General features: G+C 57.6%; 1 protein-coding gene across 1 annotated transcript in view; it reads right to left on the bottom strand.

Annotated features, from left to right (window-relative positions):
• The window catches only part of KCNQ4 (potassium voltage-gated channel subfamily Q member 4), a 79,046-nt gene extending 60,586 nt beyond the window's left edge, over positions 1-18,460 (bottom strand). The window contains exon 1 of the mRNA XM_077837728.1: positions 18,165-18,460. Coding sequence (XP_077693854.1) covers positions 18,165-18,460 — 296 coding nt within the window. The remainder of the gene's footprint in view (positions 1-18,164) is intronic.
• Positions 18,461-19,617: the final 1,157 nt, after the last annotated feature.

Raw genomic sequence — 19,617 nt, 5'->3', positions numbered from 1 at the left:
TATGTGGGCTCTGACCCACACGGAATCACAGAAGTGCAGGGCGGGAAGGGACCGCGAGAGGTCATCTCATCCAGCCCCTCCCACACTAAGGCAGGGGCTTGTCCAACCTAATCTTAAAAACCTCTTCAAAACACCGTCTCCGGCTGCTTGGATTCTCTGGGACGCGTCTGCTACCAGGCAAGAGTTTCTTTACATTCTCCAAACACCCAGTGCTCTGTCATGGACCCACATGGAAACCACGCTTGGCTGAGTACTCCTTATTTTAAAAACACTTTGGGCCTATCCTTGCCATGGGAGAACGGCCGAGCCCATGACGGAGCCAGTTAAGTCAATGGGAATCGTGTCTGGCCAAGTAGTGTGGGATCAGGCCATTTGAGAGTGCTTTTTAAAAGACCTGCATCCCTCCTTCTCTTGCGGGAATGAGCGGCTCTGGAGAGGACCCAATGCCCACACTCCTGGGCCGGTGGATGCCAGGTGGCACATTACAGAGAGACACACTTGAGCTCCAGAGGATGGAAACAGTCCCACATGGTCTCTGTCAGATGATGCAAGAGACACAGGTGCCAGCCTCAAGCTACAACTTCCCAGGCTCTCACAAAACCGCAGGAGCTAGGGAGAGGTGGGAAGAAGCCGCAGAATGAGCCAGGGTTAGGGACTGCCAGCCCAGCAGGCACTGCCGTAAATAACCAGTAACATACCTTTGGCCTATGAAATGCCAAACCGGCAGCCAGTTGGCTTACTCACTGTCTCTCCAAAGAGCCACCTCTACAACTCCCTCGGCCTCCCAGTGCTGGAGAGCGTGACTGTACAGCGGCTCCCCCTCCGCCCCCGAGGATACCAGAGTACTTTACAAACATCAGGCAAGTCTCCCAGCTGCCTCCTGATCCGCTCAGTATCCTCAGCCCCATTTTACAGACGAGGATGCCACAATACAGGAAGATTAAGGGACTTGATCAAGGTTTTAGAGTGAATCAGTGGCAGAGCTCAGCAGTCCTAAATCCCAGGAGTTGGTGAGCAGGAACAACATCCCCTCTCTTTACAGGGCAGTCCACGCCCCATCCTTCTCCTGGTTCATACCCTTCAGTGGCAGAGCTCTAACCTGCAGAGTCCATCCATCATTCCATGCGCCCTGACGGTAATGCGCGGAGAGGGACTGCTGAAAGTCAATCGGAGGAAGGACACCCTGTAAATATTTCATGGTACGCATTTACTCCTGGTGCTCTCACTCCCCTCGGCCCGTTCATTATAGAGCAAGGCCCCCGGGACAGAGAGCATGCACTTCCTATGGGATGAGATGTGATTTTTAAAACCTCAAGGTCTGCTCTTGCAGAGTCAGGAGGCCTGGGCTCCAGGCCGCGGGAGGCCACGGACTTCTCATCTGAGCTACCCAAATTGTTGGACCAGGATCTGCAAGAGTTTGGGGTGGGGGGGGTGTCTTAGGTCTGCAACTCTAGGGTCTCACTTTCACAGGCGCTGAACAACCCCTGATGACCCGCAGAAATCAGGCCCTAGGGTGGGGGTAGGGCGCCCAATCACTGAGTAACCCCAAACCAGGGGGCCTTAATCTCTCCGCTCCTCAGCGTCTTAGGGAGGATGCTTACCGGGGGTAGTGAGCCTTAATGAAGAGGAAGATGGCCTGACAGTTAGGTCACTACTCTGGGACTTGGGCCTGGTTCAGTGGAGCTGCTGTGACCATGCCTTCAGTGGTGGGCGGAGGTACGCCGGAGCTTATGCATGTTTAATCCCCTGCTCTCTCGCTTAAGAGAGCTTCTTCAGCGTGGAGCGGCGGCAGCAAGCGGAGGGGGAGTCCATCTGTTTGCCAACGTCCCGCACCAATTCAGCGGAGCCATAGGGGGACGAACATACAGACGGCGCACCGGGGGGCAGGGGGGTGGACCACGCTGCCGTGCAATTGCTCCCTGTCTCGTAAGCGAAGTACTGCGGCATCATTAAAAAGCAGCAGTGCCCAACTTCTCATTAGCGTGACGGTAGCATCTGCGGGTACGTCTCCATTGCACGCTAAGCCCAGGCTCGGACTCAGGGCTGAGCCCAACCCTCTTCAAACCACACACAGATCAGTCTGACTCGGGTCAGCCAGCACTCAGGAGCCAGGTCTTAGGATCTTGCTGGGGAAGGAGGGAGGCAGGATTGGAGCCTGGATCCCGCTCTGACTAGGGTCCAAACCCTGTCATTTTGCAGAGTGGAGCCAGGTCAAGCCTCAGACCCGAGTGAGAAGGTCTGTGTAGTGTGGACACATTAGCACGGCTGCAAAACCAGAGTCCAGCAACTGGAAACCCAGATTCACGATGCAGTGTGGACGCTCAAGCACAGGCTTGGAACCACCAAGTCCAGGTCCCGTAGACCTGGGCTCCGTGTGAAGCGTAGACAAACCCTTACTGATCCAGCTGTGCGAGGGGCCGCACTGTGCTAAGCAATGCAGACGGGCCCTGCCGCCAAGAGCTTGCAATCTAAACAGACAAGTACTTTTATCCCCATTTCCCAGATGGCGACACAGAGAGATTGACTCCCACAGAGAGCCCATAGCAGAGCCGCATATTGCGCCCCGCTCTCCTGAGCCCCAGGCCAGTGCGTTAACCCCACGGCTGTCCCTCCTCTGAGCTACCTCGGGCGAGGGACACAGGGCTGTCGTACGTTACGACGGGCACTCTGGCTTGGTCATGCTGCTAACGCTCTGTTTCCGAAGGGGCTTGACTGGCTGTTTGCAGCAGCCTCGCCAGGCCTATCGCTCGTGCTGCGTGCCTACTGCCTGCGTACTAACCAGCTGGCATCTCACCCAAGGGGCCTCCGGATAAAGGCCTTTCTGCTAACCGTGCCGGCAGCTTCCAGCCATCAGGTTCTTCGGCATGTTTGCAGGGATGCCATGGCACACACGGACGCTTGAGGTGTGTCTGCTCCCATCACGCCCTCTCCTCCTGCCATCAGAGCCTTTCCTTTGTTACAGCTGGGATTTCCCACCCCAGCCTGTCACACAGAGAAGGGAATTGACTTGACTCCCATCCAGCACATCAGTGGCAGAACCGGGAACAGAACCCACCACTGGCAAATTCCAGCCCTAAACCAGGCTCCTCCTCGGCTTGGTTCTCTTTCCTCCCAGGTTTGGGGGTTCTCTGTCTGGGGCTGATGGAAGGGTCACCTCAGTTCAGGGAGCCAAGGCCGGAGACTCACTCCCCTCCAAGGATGCACAGAGCCCCTGAGTGTCCAATTCTAGCTCTCAGGACAAGATCTCCCTGCATGGGTTAGTCTATCCATGGCCGTTTGTGTCACCAGCAGAGCCAGGCAACTCCGGGAGCCTGTGGAACTGGCCTGCTTTTGGGGGTTTGCTTCAAACTCTAGACTCAAACCCAGCGTGCGAGGAAGCTCATCAGTGGACACCAGCCTCAGCTACAGAGTTGGGACCCAGCTCAGAACTCACTTTGGCCCAGACCTCAGGGATATTCAGGTCACTCACAGGATCTGATTCTGAAGCCACAGCCAAAGTTTGCACTGAGAGGTCAGGTCTGATTTTGTCCCACCTCTAGTCGATTGAGACAAACTAAGTCTCAGGGGTGAAGTCGAGCCCAGTTTGTGCTGCTGAAAGATTCACGACTCCAACTCAGAAGCCGGTGAAGTTCTGAGATTTCTATGGGACTTTCCCTTTGGGCTCGTTCATGGGGCGGGGGGGGAATCAAGTAGATCACAACCAAAGAAAGCAGCCTGACAAAACACTGCAACACAAAAGCTGGTGGCTCATCCTGCCCCATTTGTGTCTGATTTTCTTTGACCGGTTGCTGGTTTGATTTTGCAAATGCTTGCGTCAAGGCTCTCTTTCCCCTACATCCTCCCAGACTCTCCTTCGGAGAAAAGGGTGCTTACACCCATACACCTCCCAAACCAGGCCACATGAACCACAACCAGCCCGGGGCAACAGGCACGGGTCCCCATCCACATCCCACCCAGCTAAGGGTCAAATTTAGTCCCTGCTGCCTGGCTTGTATGGGAAAGTGAGCCGCTGGGGCAGAGGAAATCGGCTGCTGCTCTGTGCAAGTCTCTACAGTAATAGGATGCAAGGGAATAATAACAAAAAGAACCACCAGAAAATATCAGCGGTCAGCAGCCTGGGTCCCGGCCAGTGTGTTGCAGCGTTTGGCAGGAGGGATCAGAAACACTTAACATCGCTGCCTGCCTCAGTTTCATCCCCCCGCGTTCACCTAGGTTGCCCAGGCAGTTCCAGGGTCCAAAAAGGGACATTCTGTACCTGCAAGAGACACAAGGTTGTCACTGTGCAGCCTGCTAGCCCTGTAGATTCACACCCTGGCTTGCCGGGCAGTAGCGTCCCGGCTAGACCAAGCCCCAAGCGAATCAGCAGCTCCTTCGCCCAGCTGCATGGTCCGTGCACAGACAGCTCTCCCACCGACACGGGCAGGTATTTAAGGCTGGTGCTGGGCAATGCCCAGCCAGGCTGAAATTGCAGTTTACAGGGGAAATGGTTCTTCGTTTCCGTGCAAGGAATTGCAGAAGTAAAAGTTCAAATCAGCAAACTTCAGAAGAACTGTTTGCTCATTGCTAGCTGGCTTCCTGTTCAAAGCACTGTGCAGATACAGGCCTTGATTTATCCCCCGGTCCTGGCAGCTTCTGCCCTGGGGGACCCAGAAGTGGGGCCCCCCAGGGATGGAAAATCCACCTGGGGATTGGGGCGGTAGTAGGACAAGGTGCTTGCAACCTTAGTAGCCGCACAGTGGATGGGGCTGATCAGTGAGGAGATATGTGGCCAAAGCCTCTGATTCAGAGCATCTCCCAGGTGGCTTCATCTTGTGGAGCCCCTGGCTGCAGAGTCAAGTTCCTGGGGAAGCCACCCCTGCCCTCCCCCAGATCCAGGGGTGAATCCCCTATTGGGCTGGGAGCATGTGTGAAAACTGCCCTGCACTAGCAAGGGTGAATCCAGCTAATTTCCCTTCAGGTCAATATTACCCCCATAATATAGATGGGGAAACTGAGGCACAGAGCTGCTATGTGAGATTCCCAAAGCCACACAGGAAGGCAGTGTCAGAATTGGGATTAGAACTTTGAACTTGTGGCTTGGAGGATACCACCAGACTGGACTTGCCCAGCGTCTCCAGCTAAGGGAGAGAGAGAAATGCTCTATTGCATTTTCTTGATCTTCTTTGTTGAAGCTGAATTACTTTCAAAACCCTTCCTAGGTACACATGTAAGGAGACAGGATGGGGTCCCACAAATGCAACAGCTCTCTGGGGCGCCAGGCTTTCATTAAGCAGCATAAGAGATGCACAAACAATTCCTACTAGGTTCCCATTTGCCTTCTCCCTCTGATCGCGTCCTGAACTCCAGACACACAGGTGAGATTTTAACAAGAAGGGCTGGAGGTAAAATGCATCAAATCAACACTAACAAGGGAAGCAAAGCGAACAGGTCTGCAGACTGCAGCTGAGCATGGGAGTGGGGGCAGTAATTTGTAAGGGGTTTGGTTTTGTTATTGTTTCAATCTTCTGTAATTTGCTCCTGGTCAAATTGCTCTTCTAATGAAATGCTCCTCTAGGAAAGCAAATTCTGCTGAGCCAAGTTTTCAGTGCCCGGAAGTTTCATAACCATTAACATAAGCTGGTAGGAACCCGGTTCTTTCAGAGCAGCAATATGGAAAGTGACTAGTCAACTGCAAAAGGGGGTCTGAGGTTCAGGTCTGGTGAGCACCCGAGGGGGGGAGAGAGAGAGAGAGAGCGTGTGTGTGAAAGTACTGGAGTTTGCAAAAAAAAACAGGACTGGAAAGCTTGCAGGAAAACAGAAGTCTCACCAGATCCCTGCCTTTGGCTGCTCGTGGCCAGGGAATGCCAGGCACTTGCAGGTAATTTTGACACTTCTGGCCCAGGAAGCGCAGTGGCAGCTGCTGAGAGATGTTGTGGGAAAATGTTTAGAGTCCGGTTCTTATTTCTATTGTGGTAGCAACCAAGGGCTGCAATGGAGCGTTCAGATTGTAAGCTCTTTGGGACTCTTTTTGTTCTGTGGTTGTACAGCGCCGAGCACCGTGGGGCCCTAAGGTGCGACCTCAGTCCATATAAACAGCCTCCGCAAAGCTTGGGGCCCCACTGTGTTAGGCACTGTACATACATCTAACAAGAATCAGTTCTTGCTCCAGAGGGACTCTGAACTAAGAGGACAAGAGAAGGAATTTTGTCCCAATTTACAGAGACTAAGGCCCAGATCCTCAGTTTACCAATGAAAAGAGACTCATATTTGAGACCTGGATTTGGGATCTTAAACCGGTTTTAAGAGAGGGGGAGCATTTCATTCCACAGCGTATAGTTCCATTTAATACCCTATTTCCACAGTCCTCCAAGATGACAGCGCCCAGGTCGATGTCACAAGTCAAGCATCTGTCCTCAGCTCTCCCACTGAGCCTGAGCGAGTCACTTTCTTTGCCTCCGCGCTGCCCTTTCGACGTGAAACGTTCCCAGAGTGCGACATGACAAGTAACTCCCCCATCTTGACGATGACATTATGAAAGGCAGGACAGACAGGAGCCGCCTGCACAGACAAGGAAATACTGGTAGCAAAACGCACATCTACATTAGGTGCTCGCTACCATAACTTCCTGGAGAGTTTATAGGGTCCCTACCAGGGTAGACAGAGCTTAAATTGATCCCATTCTTTAAAAGTTACTGGCTTCAACACCCTGAACACACAAAACACGTCCAAATCTACCCCAGAATAAAGGCTCTGATGTGTAAGATTCCAGCCCATCAGCAAACCTGATCAAGCTGTTGTGATCCTAGATACAGCTGTGCACCATGTCCCAACGCTGAGGCAGATGGGGAGAGCAACCAGACTGCCCAGCACGTGTGCACCTGTCCAGGGCACCTCCAGACCCCCGTGCGTAGCCCCTAAGAGGAGAGTGGAGATCCTATTTAGCCCACCGCTCTCAGTCTGCAGGATTTTAAGTATCTGGAGGACACGGAACAACTTTTAGGCTTTCTCTAAGTGCCATTCTAAGGTTTTCCCTTTGAGGGCCACATCGATTAGGCAGTTCTATGGGAGCACACAGAAACGCAGTCCCAATAGAGCTCTCCAAAGCGTGGAGAGCTGCAGCATTGGGGTGAAGCCGAGTCAACTTCCTGTATCGATCGCCAGCAGCGATGGTATTTATAGAAAGACGTCCACCAAAAGAGAGACCGGAGTTTATGTTGGGGGGGGTGAAGAAAGGGGCAGAAAGAGACATACTGAGCTCACCCCACCCTGCACACAGCTTTCTGGCCAGCTCGAACAATATATGAGAGGGACGTGATTGTACAGATTCAGACTGCAAGCTATTCAGGGCAGGGACTGCCTACTGCTCTGTGTTCGTGCAGCGCCTAGCACAGGGGGGCACTGCTCCTGGCTGGCCTGGAGGTACTACCTTCATCAACAAGATTCATAATAATTCAGGGCTTTGGAGACAATCTGCCCCATGCTAGGAGAGCATCCCCTGCCTTCGACATCAGTCCCACTGCCTCCCCCAACCCCCTTTGAGAAGAAAAGCGGTATCTTGTCATGTTTGCTAATTATTAGTGCTTTGTACGTGGGTAGCGCCCTACGGTCGCAGTCTGGGTCGGGGCTAGGAGCTGTACACACCTTGGGTAGTCGGTCCCTGCCCTGAAGACCTTGCAATCTAGAAGACAAGACAGCCAACCACAAAACAACCTCGTAGCAGCAAGAACTAGTTTCCAAGGCAGGGTGTGTAATCCTTTCCCTGAATCCCCATCAAGGTCTCTATGCCAAGTTTGTGAGGCAATAACACATCTCATGGTAAAGGTCACAAACAAGGGTCCTAGATGCAACTGACGCAGCCACAGACCAGGCCCGTTGCTGGAGCAGGTGTGACGGGGACCTTGCATCACGTACGCATGGGGCCAGGGCAAACCCTGAACTTGGTGTCCTGGAGAGTTTCATTGTGGATCACTACACCCTGCCCCCGCCTCACAAGCTCATTCGACAGGAGTCCCCTGGCGCTAATCCTTCCCAGCAAGGCCTGGCTGGGAAACAGAAGCTATTGCATAGGCCTGGAAGTGGCGCAGATGAGCGAAGACAGAGAGGGAATGCAGTCCCTCTTCCAGCAGATCAGAGTCTCGTTTGAAGGCTTCCAGAGCACCACGTGGGATGTGGCAGGAGGAGGATCCCGCTAGCAGGGAGCTCGTTCTCCAGCTTCCACGATGAGGAAGGGCATGTTTAGACGTCAGGGATCTAATGGGAACCAGGAAGGGTAGGTGGGTAGCACCCCAGTACAGCCCCTTGCTTGGCAGCACTGTACTAGGGGCTCTAGTGGATAGTCTTGTTCCACTGGAGTTATGGGGGGGGAGAGGGGGGGCTGGATGGCGTGTGTGTGTGTGTTGTGTGTGTGCGCACCACTCATTACTCTTTGAACGCAAGATTCTCCTTCCCTTTCTTCTTTCAGAGCACAGCAAAATCTGTGTAATACACGACTACCAGCCCTTCCACGCCAGCTGTCACCCTTCATTCCTCGCAGGAGGATCTTTGTTTCCAGCACAACATTTGCGCACACAACCCCCTCCTCCCCAACAACAACAAACAAAGAAAAAAAACCACCCCAGCGAACGACTTTGAGGGTCCCGAGAAGAGTTACAGATGGCAGACCGGCTCCTGTCTGATCTCCCCCCGGGGAATGCAGATGCCCTGTTATCAAGTGACAAATCCATCCTGCTACCTCACTAGGCTAGCTTAAATCAGACCCACTTCCCCCCCCCCGCCCCGCTTAACAGGCTGTGACTCGCACATTCAGTTCCCAGTTCGTACATTCTGTTACCACTGAATTATAGCTCCCCAAAACCAAGATGGGAGAGCACGGTCGTGACATCCTGGCTGCTTCTGACGGCCTGGCACTGTACCGGCGTGGCTCGGGCTCTTGCAGCAAGAGCTAAACACACTCACACGCCAAAAGGCGGGGGATCCACACGCAGCCCGGACAGGCTTGGCACATACATGTGCATAAGCAGGTATATAGCAGCCTGGACACGCAGCCTCACACTTACTGGTTGGTGCTGATCTTAGCTATTTTTAGGTGTGTGGGGGGGGTCTCCCACTCTCTGACGCCAAACACCTCCTGTCCTCTCCCAATCATGCAGCTCCAGCTGCTCACCCCCTCCACTCCAGTCTTCCATTCCCCACACCCAGCCCCACCACCTTGGCCCCCATGGCGGTACCTGCCAGCTCTGACTTATGGTGCCTGGAGTGCACTTCCTGCCTGGCTAAGACCATCTCGTGAAATGGGCCGGAGCAGCGAGAGCGCAGGTGCACCGGTGGCTGCCTGCTGAACTCCTTCCTGGGCCCACAGAAATCGAGCGCATGGTACAAAGGGAAGAACACGCCCTGGGCCTGCAGACAGAGCAGCCAGCTGCATGGCGCAGTGGGACCGGGGCTTAGCACAGGCATGTCAGTGGATATGCAATACTCAGCACTTCCACAGCACTCTTCCAGCCGGAGATCTCCACGCACTTTAAAAAAATGCATAGGGAAATACCATGCTTTCCATCTGTAAGATGGGGAAACTGAGGCCAGAGGAGGTGGGAGGGAACTGACTTTGCCCAGGGTCATGGGTAGAGCCAGGATCAGAAGGCAGGTGTCCTGATTCCCAGTCTGATGTAGTTCCTAGTTTCCCGGAGATATACTGACATGAGCAAGCCACTTCCTTTCCCTCTTCTCAGATTCAAATCCAGGGGCACTTTCTCTCAGCATGTTCGATCACGACACTTTCTCCCGGGGAGATTGCAGGCAATTTGGAACCAGAGTCTAATTGCTACCCACACGCCAAGTTAGCAAAAGATTCCCCAGGGGAGTTCAAATCGCTGCTCAAGCACTGAGTAAACCCTGTCTAGAAATATTCCTGCTTCTGAAGATCCAGCCGACAACGTAGGGTCAAACCCCTGGTTGGTCTGGGAGAAGCTTCTTGCAGCTTCAACTCTCCTCCTTGATTAGGCCCTGGCTGCGTCTCATGAGACACCGAGCTGTGGGTTAATGGCACTGCAAGCCAAACTACAGGTCCCCCCTACCCAAAGTTAGCCAGGCATAAAATAGAGAGAGTCTTTGAGAGCTTTCCCTCCACTCTCCCCACCCCATCCCCATGAAAACACCTGGAGCAAGTTAAGAGGGACGTGGAAGGAGGAAAAAATGAAATAAAAGAAAGCCAACCGCAGCTCGGGACGTTGGCACTGGTCTGTGAGCAGAGTGATCTCTGCAGAGAGCGCTCAGCAGGGTTTTCCCACGAGGCCTGAGCAGGCTTTGAACAGCGACTAGGAGACACAATCCCAGCACTTTCGCTTGTCCCACTTGTGGCTGAACCCACCGATAGACCTGGACACGGCCCCAAGGACATCCGGCTGGGGAACGCGCAGTGTCGCTGCATTGGACCCTGCTGCTGTCGGAGGAGAGCAGAGGAGCAGGCTACCCGCTCCCCATTCAAATCTGTCCTAAGGGCAGAGTAATGCTACAACTAAGAGTAGATCTAGGCAGTCATTATCCTCCAGCCCTTCTCACGCTCACACGCACAGCACAAGAGACAGGCCCTGCCCCGAAGTGCTCACAATCTAAATAGACTAGACAAAGGGGGGGGGGGGAGAGAGAAGGGCACAGGTTCACCCTAGGTCTTACAAGAGGTCAGTCTTGGAGCTGGGGCTAGAATCCTGGTCTCCCCAGCCCCACTGCTCTACCCACTAGCCCAAGCTGCCTCAGCAAACCTTTGGGTGCTTTGGAAGCTCATTCGCACGGCAGCATGGAGAATCTACGGCTCCTTCAAAGACATTCAGACTCTTTGAGCTTTAAATCAGAATATGGAAGGAGGGGGGAAGAAATCCACATACGCCTTGCATCGCGAAAAACGAAACGGGAAGGGACCTGCTGTCAGAAAGGGTCTAAATAGATATTTATTTACATGTGCAAACCTGCTGCTCTTTATCCTCTGTCTGAGGCACTCTGCACTTCACACACTCGCAGGTCACTCGCTCAGATTTCCAGCGGGTGTCCTAACAGGCCCCCCGTAGTGCTCCACTCAGCCAAGGAGTTCAACACCCTTCACAGAGACGAACGAGGTAGGCTGCTGCCCTCTCTTCCAGGCACGGGTGGTAATGCCCGGGCTGGGCTTCTGGGGAAACCAGTGGCACAGAGATGCAGCTCCCCTGCAAGCTGCACAAAGCCACGAGCAGCGGTAACACCTAGAAGAGAATCTCGCAGCGCTTCCACCCCGACACAGGCTCCCACCGCTTAACCACACTTCCCTTTCTGCGCACATGTTCCCCTCCCAGCCGCGTTTTTCAGCTCTCTTGCTTTGCAGAGCAAGGGCTAGATCCACAAAGCGAATTAGGAACCTCAATGCCTCTTCAGGACCCAAGCCCAAAATGTGGAGCCTTAAAGTCCCCACCCAGCTGCTGCCTAACCCCACGGGCACCTACACTCCTTAGACATCAAACTCCCCCTCACCCCCAATAAATTCCCCAGGGTGGCTACATTTCTGCCATCGGCATGTGCAATGCCACATAAATCCTGACACCCAGCTCATCTGAGTCCAGCAGCATCCTCACACTGGGCATTGCCCTACATATTTCACCTGTGGGGCCTGACCCGGGAGGTGTTTTCAGTGGCCACCCACCAGATCGAACCTCGCACAGAGCAAGGCTGCTGCAAGAGGAGATGAGGCAATGAACATCCAGTCACCGGGATATAGAGTCGATCTCTCTCTCTCTCTGGCCCAAGAAACCTAGAATATTTGTGCCGTGTGGCACAGCTCCAAGGAGAGGTTGAGAGAGACCTGCCCCAGAGCTCTTTACCCCCAGTGGTTGGAGCACTTGCTTGGAAGGCAGGATAGCCAAGTCCCTGCTCCACGCAAGGCTGTGGGGGTGGGAGGGGGATTTGATTCTGGGTCTCTCGACTTCCTGGGCGAGTGTTCGAACTGCTGAGCTACATGTGGCAAGGGGGACTCCTCCTTCGTGCATCCCTGAGGAGAAAGGGTGTAGGTGCCCAACTTCAGAAGGGTACGCATGGCTGTGAATCCCAAGCAGATGGAGGCATCCTCCCTCCAGCCCAGACTTTGATGCCTAACTCCCTTTGGCTTCTTCCCTTGGCTCCTTGGCATTTCCTCTTGGCTAGCTTAGGCAGGTCACTCAGCCACTGACTTTTGTGGGTCCTTTTTTAGGCACTTAACATGCCCCTTGCATGGAACAGGGAGACTGGGTGACTCCCGCCAGGCAGCAAGGCACGCAGAGTTGGCATTGCAGTGCCTAGTGTTTGAGTCTCCCTTACAGATCTAGCCCGATTCCAATATGCATAATTCCAGTGGCGTTCCACCCAGGGAGAGACCCTTTCATGGGGCAGACATTGGGGTTCCTAATTCATTCTACCTATGCAAAGAGTTTCCCAACACTTCTGCCAAGGGAGCTAGCACCCTAGGATCAGGGCAGGGAGTTTTCCTACTGCTGTTTCTTCCTTTGCCTTTGTATAACTAAAGAGAAATACGGTAAGAGCGCGCTGGCTGAAATAACCCACTTAAAAGAGGAAAAAACGTGCCTCTGGGACACAGAACACCTGCTCTTTGATTTATGGACCTCCTATTTACCCAGAGCACCATTGCAACTGTTTTAAGCACAAAAAAATCACAAGCTATCTAATTAGGCAGAAAGACAACTCGCTAATTTTCTGTGGCAAAGCCCCATTCCCCCAAATTAACACCAGCTGACACTGGAGCGACACAAGGTTTGGAGGCCTCCTGGTCCCCCTTTCGTTTCTCAATAATTACCCTTTCTGCTGAACCCAAGAAATGTCTGCACTGCACTAGTAAGGCACCGATCATGAATGCCTTGCATTCTATACAAAACCAATCATGTCACAGCCCGTGCTGAGCTGGTGTCCTCTAACGCAATCACTCTTCATTCCGTGTCTCCCCAGAGCACGCACACACAAGTCCGTTCCCTTCTAAGTCACCGTTTGATAAATGACGCTGGCTTCCCTTTGCCATCCCTGAGAATGGGAGTTTGTTAATGAAATTAACAGACTCATGTACATACCAGGCAGCTCACCCACCAGAGATCTGTTAAGTGAGGATTGTTTTTCTAGGGCCCAGCCCTGTAGAACCAAGGCATCACCACTCCTGCCTTTCTGAAAGTCAAGAGTTCTTTCTAGGACAGACCCTTGATTTGCATTTTAAGAAAAATAAACAGAAATAGTCAGACAAATGCAGGTGTTTCTTGTTTTCTCTCCAAGCGAGAATGGAGGGCAACTCATCCCATTTCTAGGTCTTTAGTATTATTATGTTTGAGCTGCTTTGATTTTTAAATTTTAAAATTCCAAACAGTCAAACAAAAACTTTAGGGTCAAAGTCTGAAGGGGGATTAACACAAATCTTTTGTTTCTTCAGAAAGAAGCTAAACTAAGCAACCAATATCCCTTGGGCCACAATACATACATCATTTCCCATGCTGGGAAAGGGTTTTTTTTTCCAGGGGTTCCATTTGCTTTCCTGGATTATCACAACTACGCTATACTTCATGACAGCCGCAAAACCTTCGGGCCAGTTAATATCTAGGGAAGGCAGACCCAGAAAGCAAGCCTGTGTTTATGTTCTGGGTTCATTCCAGGGCTTGGAGCTAATAAACTATCAACATTGTTATTTAACACTAAAAAAACCCCTACCTTTTTAATTTGAAGTCATGCAAAGCAGAAGATACTATCTCAAACTTGAAAAAGAAAAAAGAAAAGGAGTACTTGTGGCACCTTAGAGACTAAGGTTAGTCTGTAAGGTGCCACGACTAACCTTAGTCTCTAAGGTGCCACAAGTACTCCTTTTCTTTTTGCGAATACAGATTAACACGGCTGTTACTCTGAAACTTGAAAAAGAAACAAACTGAGAGGAAATGATCTGGGAGGTATTCTCACCTCGTCTGAGACTTGACACAAAGTTCAAACAATGGAGTGCTTTTTTTTAAAAAAGCAAGCCACAAAAGTTGTTTGTAACCCAACCCCCCTCCTCCCAAAATAAGATGTTAGTCGAAAACTCAATACACTAGTCAATGAAGTGGAACACAGACAAGGCTGTTAACAACATGTACCTGGATTTGAAAGGTGTGAACTGAATTCGTAGGAAACTAGTGCAAATTTTGGAAGAGTTTTGAAGCTGTATGCAAGCAGGTGTGGATTCTTTACATTCACATGGAGACAAGACAGAGGAACGTGGACCCCTGGGGACTCCCCCAGCAGGTTCTGCTGGCAGTTGAGAGCTCTTTGCAGGGGGTTTAAGGTAGAAAGGGGATTGACAAGAGAACTGGCCACCTGGAAGGAAGAGATGGATTGTGAAAGGTGGGCTGAAATGGCGGAAGGGGATCAGGACTAGAAGCTGGTGGATACTGGATCAAGAAAGGACTTCAGGGTTAGGATAGCATTGGTGGAAGAGGGGTGGAGCGGAGGAAGGACTGGAAAGAAGCTCGGGTAGGAATCAGCCCTGAGAGAAAGGATGTGGGCGAGGAGAAAAGGGGACTGGTGAAAAAGAGTGGAGAAGAAACCCGAGACTGGAGACTAGAAGGACCCCCATGGGGACCAGCATTGGGAGACGGGTACTGTCTATGCAGACTGGAGTGGTGCAGTGAGGACTGGGATGGGGACCGGGGATGCTCCCCTAGCCAGAACTCAGGCAAGAGCCGAACAGTTGTGAGGTGTGGATGGGGGGGTTATGCAGGAGCCACAGTACGCACACAAACACATGGCACTGGGGAAGGAGGATGAGGGACCTCCTGGGGATTAGATTGGTGGGCTGGTCCTTGGGAGATTAGGGGTCGGGATAGAGATGGGGGAATAGTTGATGGGACCCCTACAGATGAGCCAACCTGGCCCAGTACTGGGATGAAGGTGTGTAGATGGGGGAAGGGCTGGGGGGGCTCAGAGGATGGTGTTATCCTGAAGGGTCAGGCTGGGACCCCTCTCACATGCTGGACCCTGCCACCCCAGGGATGTGGTGAGGTTAGGGACCTAGGGGTCAGACAGGGCCACATGAAGGTGGGTGGATGGGTGTCAGGCTGGGGGCACCCAGGAGCCGGGGTCGAGGACAGGTTGGGGGGGGCCCAGGGATGGGAACCCGCTCCAGGCTGAGGGCCTGGTGGGACCCACATGAAGGCAGGTAGCTGGGTATCAGGCTGGAGGGAAAGGGGTAGGGCGCCCCCCAGGTGGGTGCCCGGTGGACTCACATGAAGGCGGGTAGCTGGGGGGGGCAGGCTGGGGGGCAAGGGGATGGGTGCCCGGCGGACTCACAGGAAGGCGGGTAGCTGGGGGGGGCAGGCTGGAGGGGACGGGGATGGGGGCCCAGCGGACTCACACGAAGGCGGGTAGCTGGGGGGGCGGGCTGGGGGGCAGGGGATGGGGGCCCGGCAGACTCACAGGAAGGCGGGTAGCTGGGGGGGGCAGGCTGGGGGCCCGGCGGACTCACAGGAAGGCGGGTAGCTGGGGGGGGCAGGCTGGGGGCCCGGCGGACTCACAGGAAGGCGGGTAGCTGGGGGGGCAGGCTGGGGGCCCGGCGGACTCACAGGAAGGCGGGTAGCTGGGGGGGGCAGGCTGGGGGGCAGGCGGACTCACAGGAAGGCGGGTAGCTGGGGGGGCAGGGGATGGGGGCCCGGCGGACTCACAGGGAGGCGGGTAGCTGGGGGGGGGCAGCCTGGGGGGCAGGGCATGGGGGCCCGGCGGACTCACAGGAAGGCGGGTAGCTGGGGGGGCAGGCTGGGGGGCAGGCGGACTCACAGGAAGGCGGGTAGCTGGGGGGGCAGGCTGGGGGTCAGGGGATGGGGGCCCGGCGGACTCACAGGAAGGCGGGTAGCTGGGGGGGCAGGCGGACTCACAGGAAGGCAGGTAGCTGGGGGGGCCCGGCGGACTCACAGGAAGGCAGGTAGCTGGGGGGGCCCGGCGGACTCACAGGAAGGCAGGTAGCTGGGGGGGCCCGGCGGACTCACAGGAAGGCAGGTAGCTGGGGGGGCAGGCTGGGGGGCAGGGGATGGGGCCCGGCGGACTCACATGAAGGCGGGTAGCTGGGGGGGCAGGCTGGGGGGCAGGGGATGGGGCCCGGCGGACTCACAGGAAGGCGGGTAGCTGGGGGGAGCAGGCTGGGGGGCAGGGGATGGGGCCCGGCGGACTCACAGGAAGGCGGGTAGCTGGGGGGGGCAGGCTGGGGGGCAGGGGATGGGGCCCGGCGGACTCACAGGAAGGCGGGTAGCTGGGGGGGGCAGGCTGGGGGGCAGGGGATGGGGCCCGGCGGACTCACAGGAAGGCGGGTAGCTGGGGGGGGCAGGCTGGGGGGCAGGGGATGGGGCCCGGCGGACTCACATGAAGGCGGGTAGCTGGGGGGGCAGGCTGGGGGGCAGGGGATGGGGCCCGGCGGACTCACATGAAGGTGAGTAGCTGGGGGGGCAGGCTGGGGGGCAGGGGATGGGGCCCGGCGGACTCACAGGGAGGCGGGTAGCTGGGGGGGCAGGCTGGGGAGCAGGGCATGGGGGCCCGGCGGACTCACAGGGAGGCGGGTAGCTGGGGGGGCAGGGGATGGGGGCCAGGCGGACTCACAGGAAGGCGGGTAGCTGGGGGGGCAGCCTGGGGGGCAGGCGGACTCACAGGGAGGCGGGTAGCTGGGGGGGGCAGGCTGGGGGACAGGGGATGGGGCCCGGCGGACTCACAGGAAGGCGGGTAGCTGCGGGGGCAGGCTGGGGGGCAGGCGGACTCACAGGGAGGCGGGTAGCTGGGGGGGCAGGCTGGGGGGCAGGGGATGGGGGCCCGGCGGACTCACAGGGAGGCGGGTAGCTGGGGGGGCAGCCTGGGGGGCAGGGGATGGGGTCCGGCGGACTCACAGGAAGGCGGGTAGCTGGGGGGGCAGCCTGGGGGGCAGGCGGACTCACAGGGAGGCGGGTAGCTGGGGGGGGCAGGCTGGGGGGCAGGGGATGGGGCCCGGCGGACTCACAGGGAGGCGGGTAGCTGGGGGGGGCAGGCTGGGGGGCAGGGCATGGGGGCCCGGCGGACTCACAGGGAGGCGGGTAGCTGGGGGGGGCAGGCTGGGGGGCAGGGGATGGGGCCCGGCGGACTCACAGGGAGGCGGGTAGCTGGGGGGGGCAGGCTGGGGGGCAGGGGATGGGGCCCGGCGGACTCACAGGGAGGCGGGTAGCTGGGGGGGCAGCCTGGGGGGCAGGGCATGGGGGCCCGGCGGACTCACAGGGAGGCGGGTAGCTGGGGGGGCAGGCTGGGGGGCAGGGCATGGGGGCCCGGCGGACTCACAGGGAGGCGGGTAGCTGGGGGGCAGGCGGACTCACAGGGAGGCGGGTAGCTGGGGGGGCAGGCTGGGGGGCAGGGCATGGGGGCCCGGCGGACTCACAGGGAGGCGGGTAGCTGGGGGGCAGGCGGACTCACAGGGAGGCGGGTAGCTGGGGGGGCAGGCTGGGGGGCAGGGGATGGGGGCCCGGCGGACTCACAGGGAGGCGGGTAGCTGGGGGGGCAGCCTGTGGGGCAGGGGATGGGGCCCGGCGGACTCACATGAAGGCGGGTAGCTGGGGGGCCCGGCGGACTCACAGGGAGGCGGGTAGCTGGGGGGCCCGGCGGACTCACAGGGAGGCGGGTAGCTGGGGGGGCAGGCTGGGGGGCAGGGGATGGGGCCCGGCGGACTCACATGAAGGCGGGTAGCTGGGGGGCCCGGCGGACTCACAGGGAGGCGGGTAGCTGGGGGGCCCGGCGGACTCACAGGGAGGCGGGTAGCTGGGGGGGCAGGCTGGGGGGCAGGGGATGGGGCCCGGCGGACTCACAGGAAGGCGGGTAGCTGGGGGGGCAGGCTGGGGGGCAGGGGATGGGGGCCCGGCGGACTCACAGGGAGGCGGGTAGCTGGGGGGGCAGGCTGGGGGGCAGGGGATGGGGGCCCGGCGGACTCACAGGGAGGCGGGTAGCTGGGGGGCAGGGGATGGGGCCCGGCGGACTCACAGGGAGGCGGGTAGCTGGGGGGGCAGGCTGGGGGGCAGGGGATGGGGGCCCGGCGGACTCACAGGGAGGCGGGTAGCTGGGGGGGCAGGCTGGGGGGCAGGGGATGGGGGCCCGGCGGACTCACAGGGAGGCGGGTAGCTGGGGGGGCAGGCTGGGGGGCAGGGGATGGGGCCCGGCGGACTCACATGAAGGCGTGGTAGACGAACGCCCAGCCGCGGGGTCTCTCCAGCACGTTGTACAGACAGTTCTGAAGGCGCCGATAGCGCTTGTGCGCGGCGGAGCGGGAGGCCGCCCCGCCGGGCGGCGCTGGCAGCGGGGTCCCCAGCAGCCCCAGGCGCCGGGGGCTGCCCGCGGGCGGCTCGCTCTTCTCCGTCTGCACCGCGGTCAGGGCGACGAAGTCCCCGCGCCGGGGGTCGCCGGGGATCGGGGGCGGCGAGAGCATGGGGAGGTCCCCCTCGCCGGGCGGCTGCAGCCCGGCCATGGCGCGCTCAGGGCACGGAGCGGGGCCCCCGGACGGGCCGGCCCCGCATGGCCCGAGCTTCAGGCGAGTCCGGGCCCCGGGCTGGGACGGAGGGAGGGGAGCTCCCCGCGCGCCCCCTGGCTCCCCGAAGGGGGCCCTTTGCTGGCGCTCCTGCCCCGGGCAGCGAGGGGACCGCGCGCCCCTGCAAGTCCGGGTCCGCCCGGTGCGCTCCGCGCAGGAGGCCGGGAAAGGAGCCCGGGACGTCCCGCAGCCTCAGCCCATCCGAAAGGGGCGGCGATGGAGCTGGAGCGGGCTGGGGTGGAGGGCGACACGCAGCGTCCCTCCCCGAGCAGCGGGGAGAGCCCCCCCCACCTCGGCGGCGGGGGGCGGCGGACGCGTCCCGAGGCTCCTGCGCCGAAGCCTGGCAGAGCCGCCGAAGTTTCCAGGAGTTGCAGTTTACATGGCACTCCGGGGGGCTGGTTAGCGTCAAAGCGCAGCGAATCGCGCAGGACTCCGAGCCTCCGCCGCCCTCCCAGCCCCGAGCTCTCCCCGGCCCCTCTCCATGCCGCTCGATTTCCCACCTGCCTTTTGCTTACACTCACATGTCACCTCGCCTCCTCCCCGGGCCCTTTCTCTCCTCCCCCAGCCCCTCCCTCCGCGCAGCCCGGCGACTTACTGGGCCGGAGGGGTGGGGACTCCGCCTGCTGGGCTCTCAGTCGCTTCCCAGCTTCCCCCACCTGGCTGGGGCGGGGGGTCCCGCTCAGGGCTCAGCTACGATGCGTTCTCCGGCGGCGTCTCGCAGCCCAGCGCTGTGGTTTCCCTTCCCCCGCCAGCCAAACGGCGGTGAGCTTGTTACTCAGTAAAAGGTCGGGCATTTCTGGGGCTGAGCAGCCCCCCCAGCCAGACCCCGGCGGGGAGGTAAAGAATGAACAGGGTTAGAAAACCTCATGCTTCAGGGCGCAAAGCAAACCCCATGTGGTCAGGAAGGACCCTCCCCCTGGAGAGCTTGAGCTATAATCCAGCATTTTAAGGTCTCTTGCATCTTCCTCCGAAGTGCTGGCCACGGTCAGAGAAGGGGCTGGATGCTCCGGTCTGGCCCTTGCAAGGGATTCTTTTTTATATTCTTATGCCTAAATAAATGTGTTTGTCTCTACAATACCCCAAGGACTCCTCCTTGT

This window comes from Eretmochelys imbricata, chromosome 19, assembly GCF_965152235.1.
Source record: "Eretmochelys imbricata isolate rEreImb1 chromosome 19, rEreImb1.hap1, whole genome shotgun sequence".
Lineage (NCBI taxonomy): Eukaryota > Metazoa > Chordata > Testudines > Cheloniidae > Eretmochelys > Eretmochelys imbricata.
This window is presented reverse-complemented; position numbering and strand designations above follow the sequence as displayed.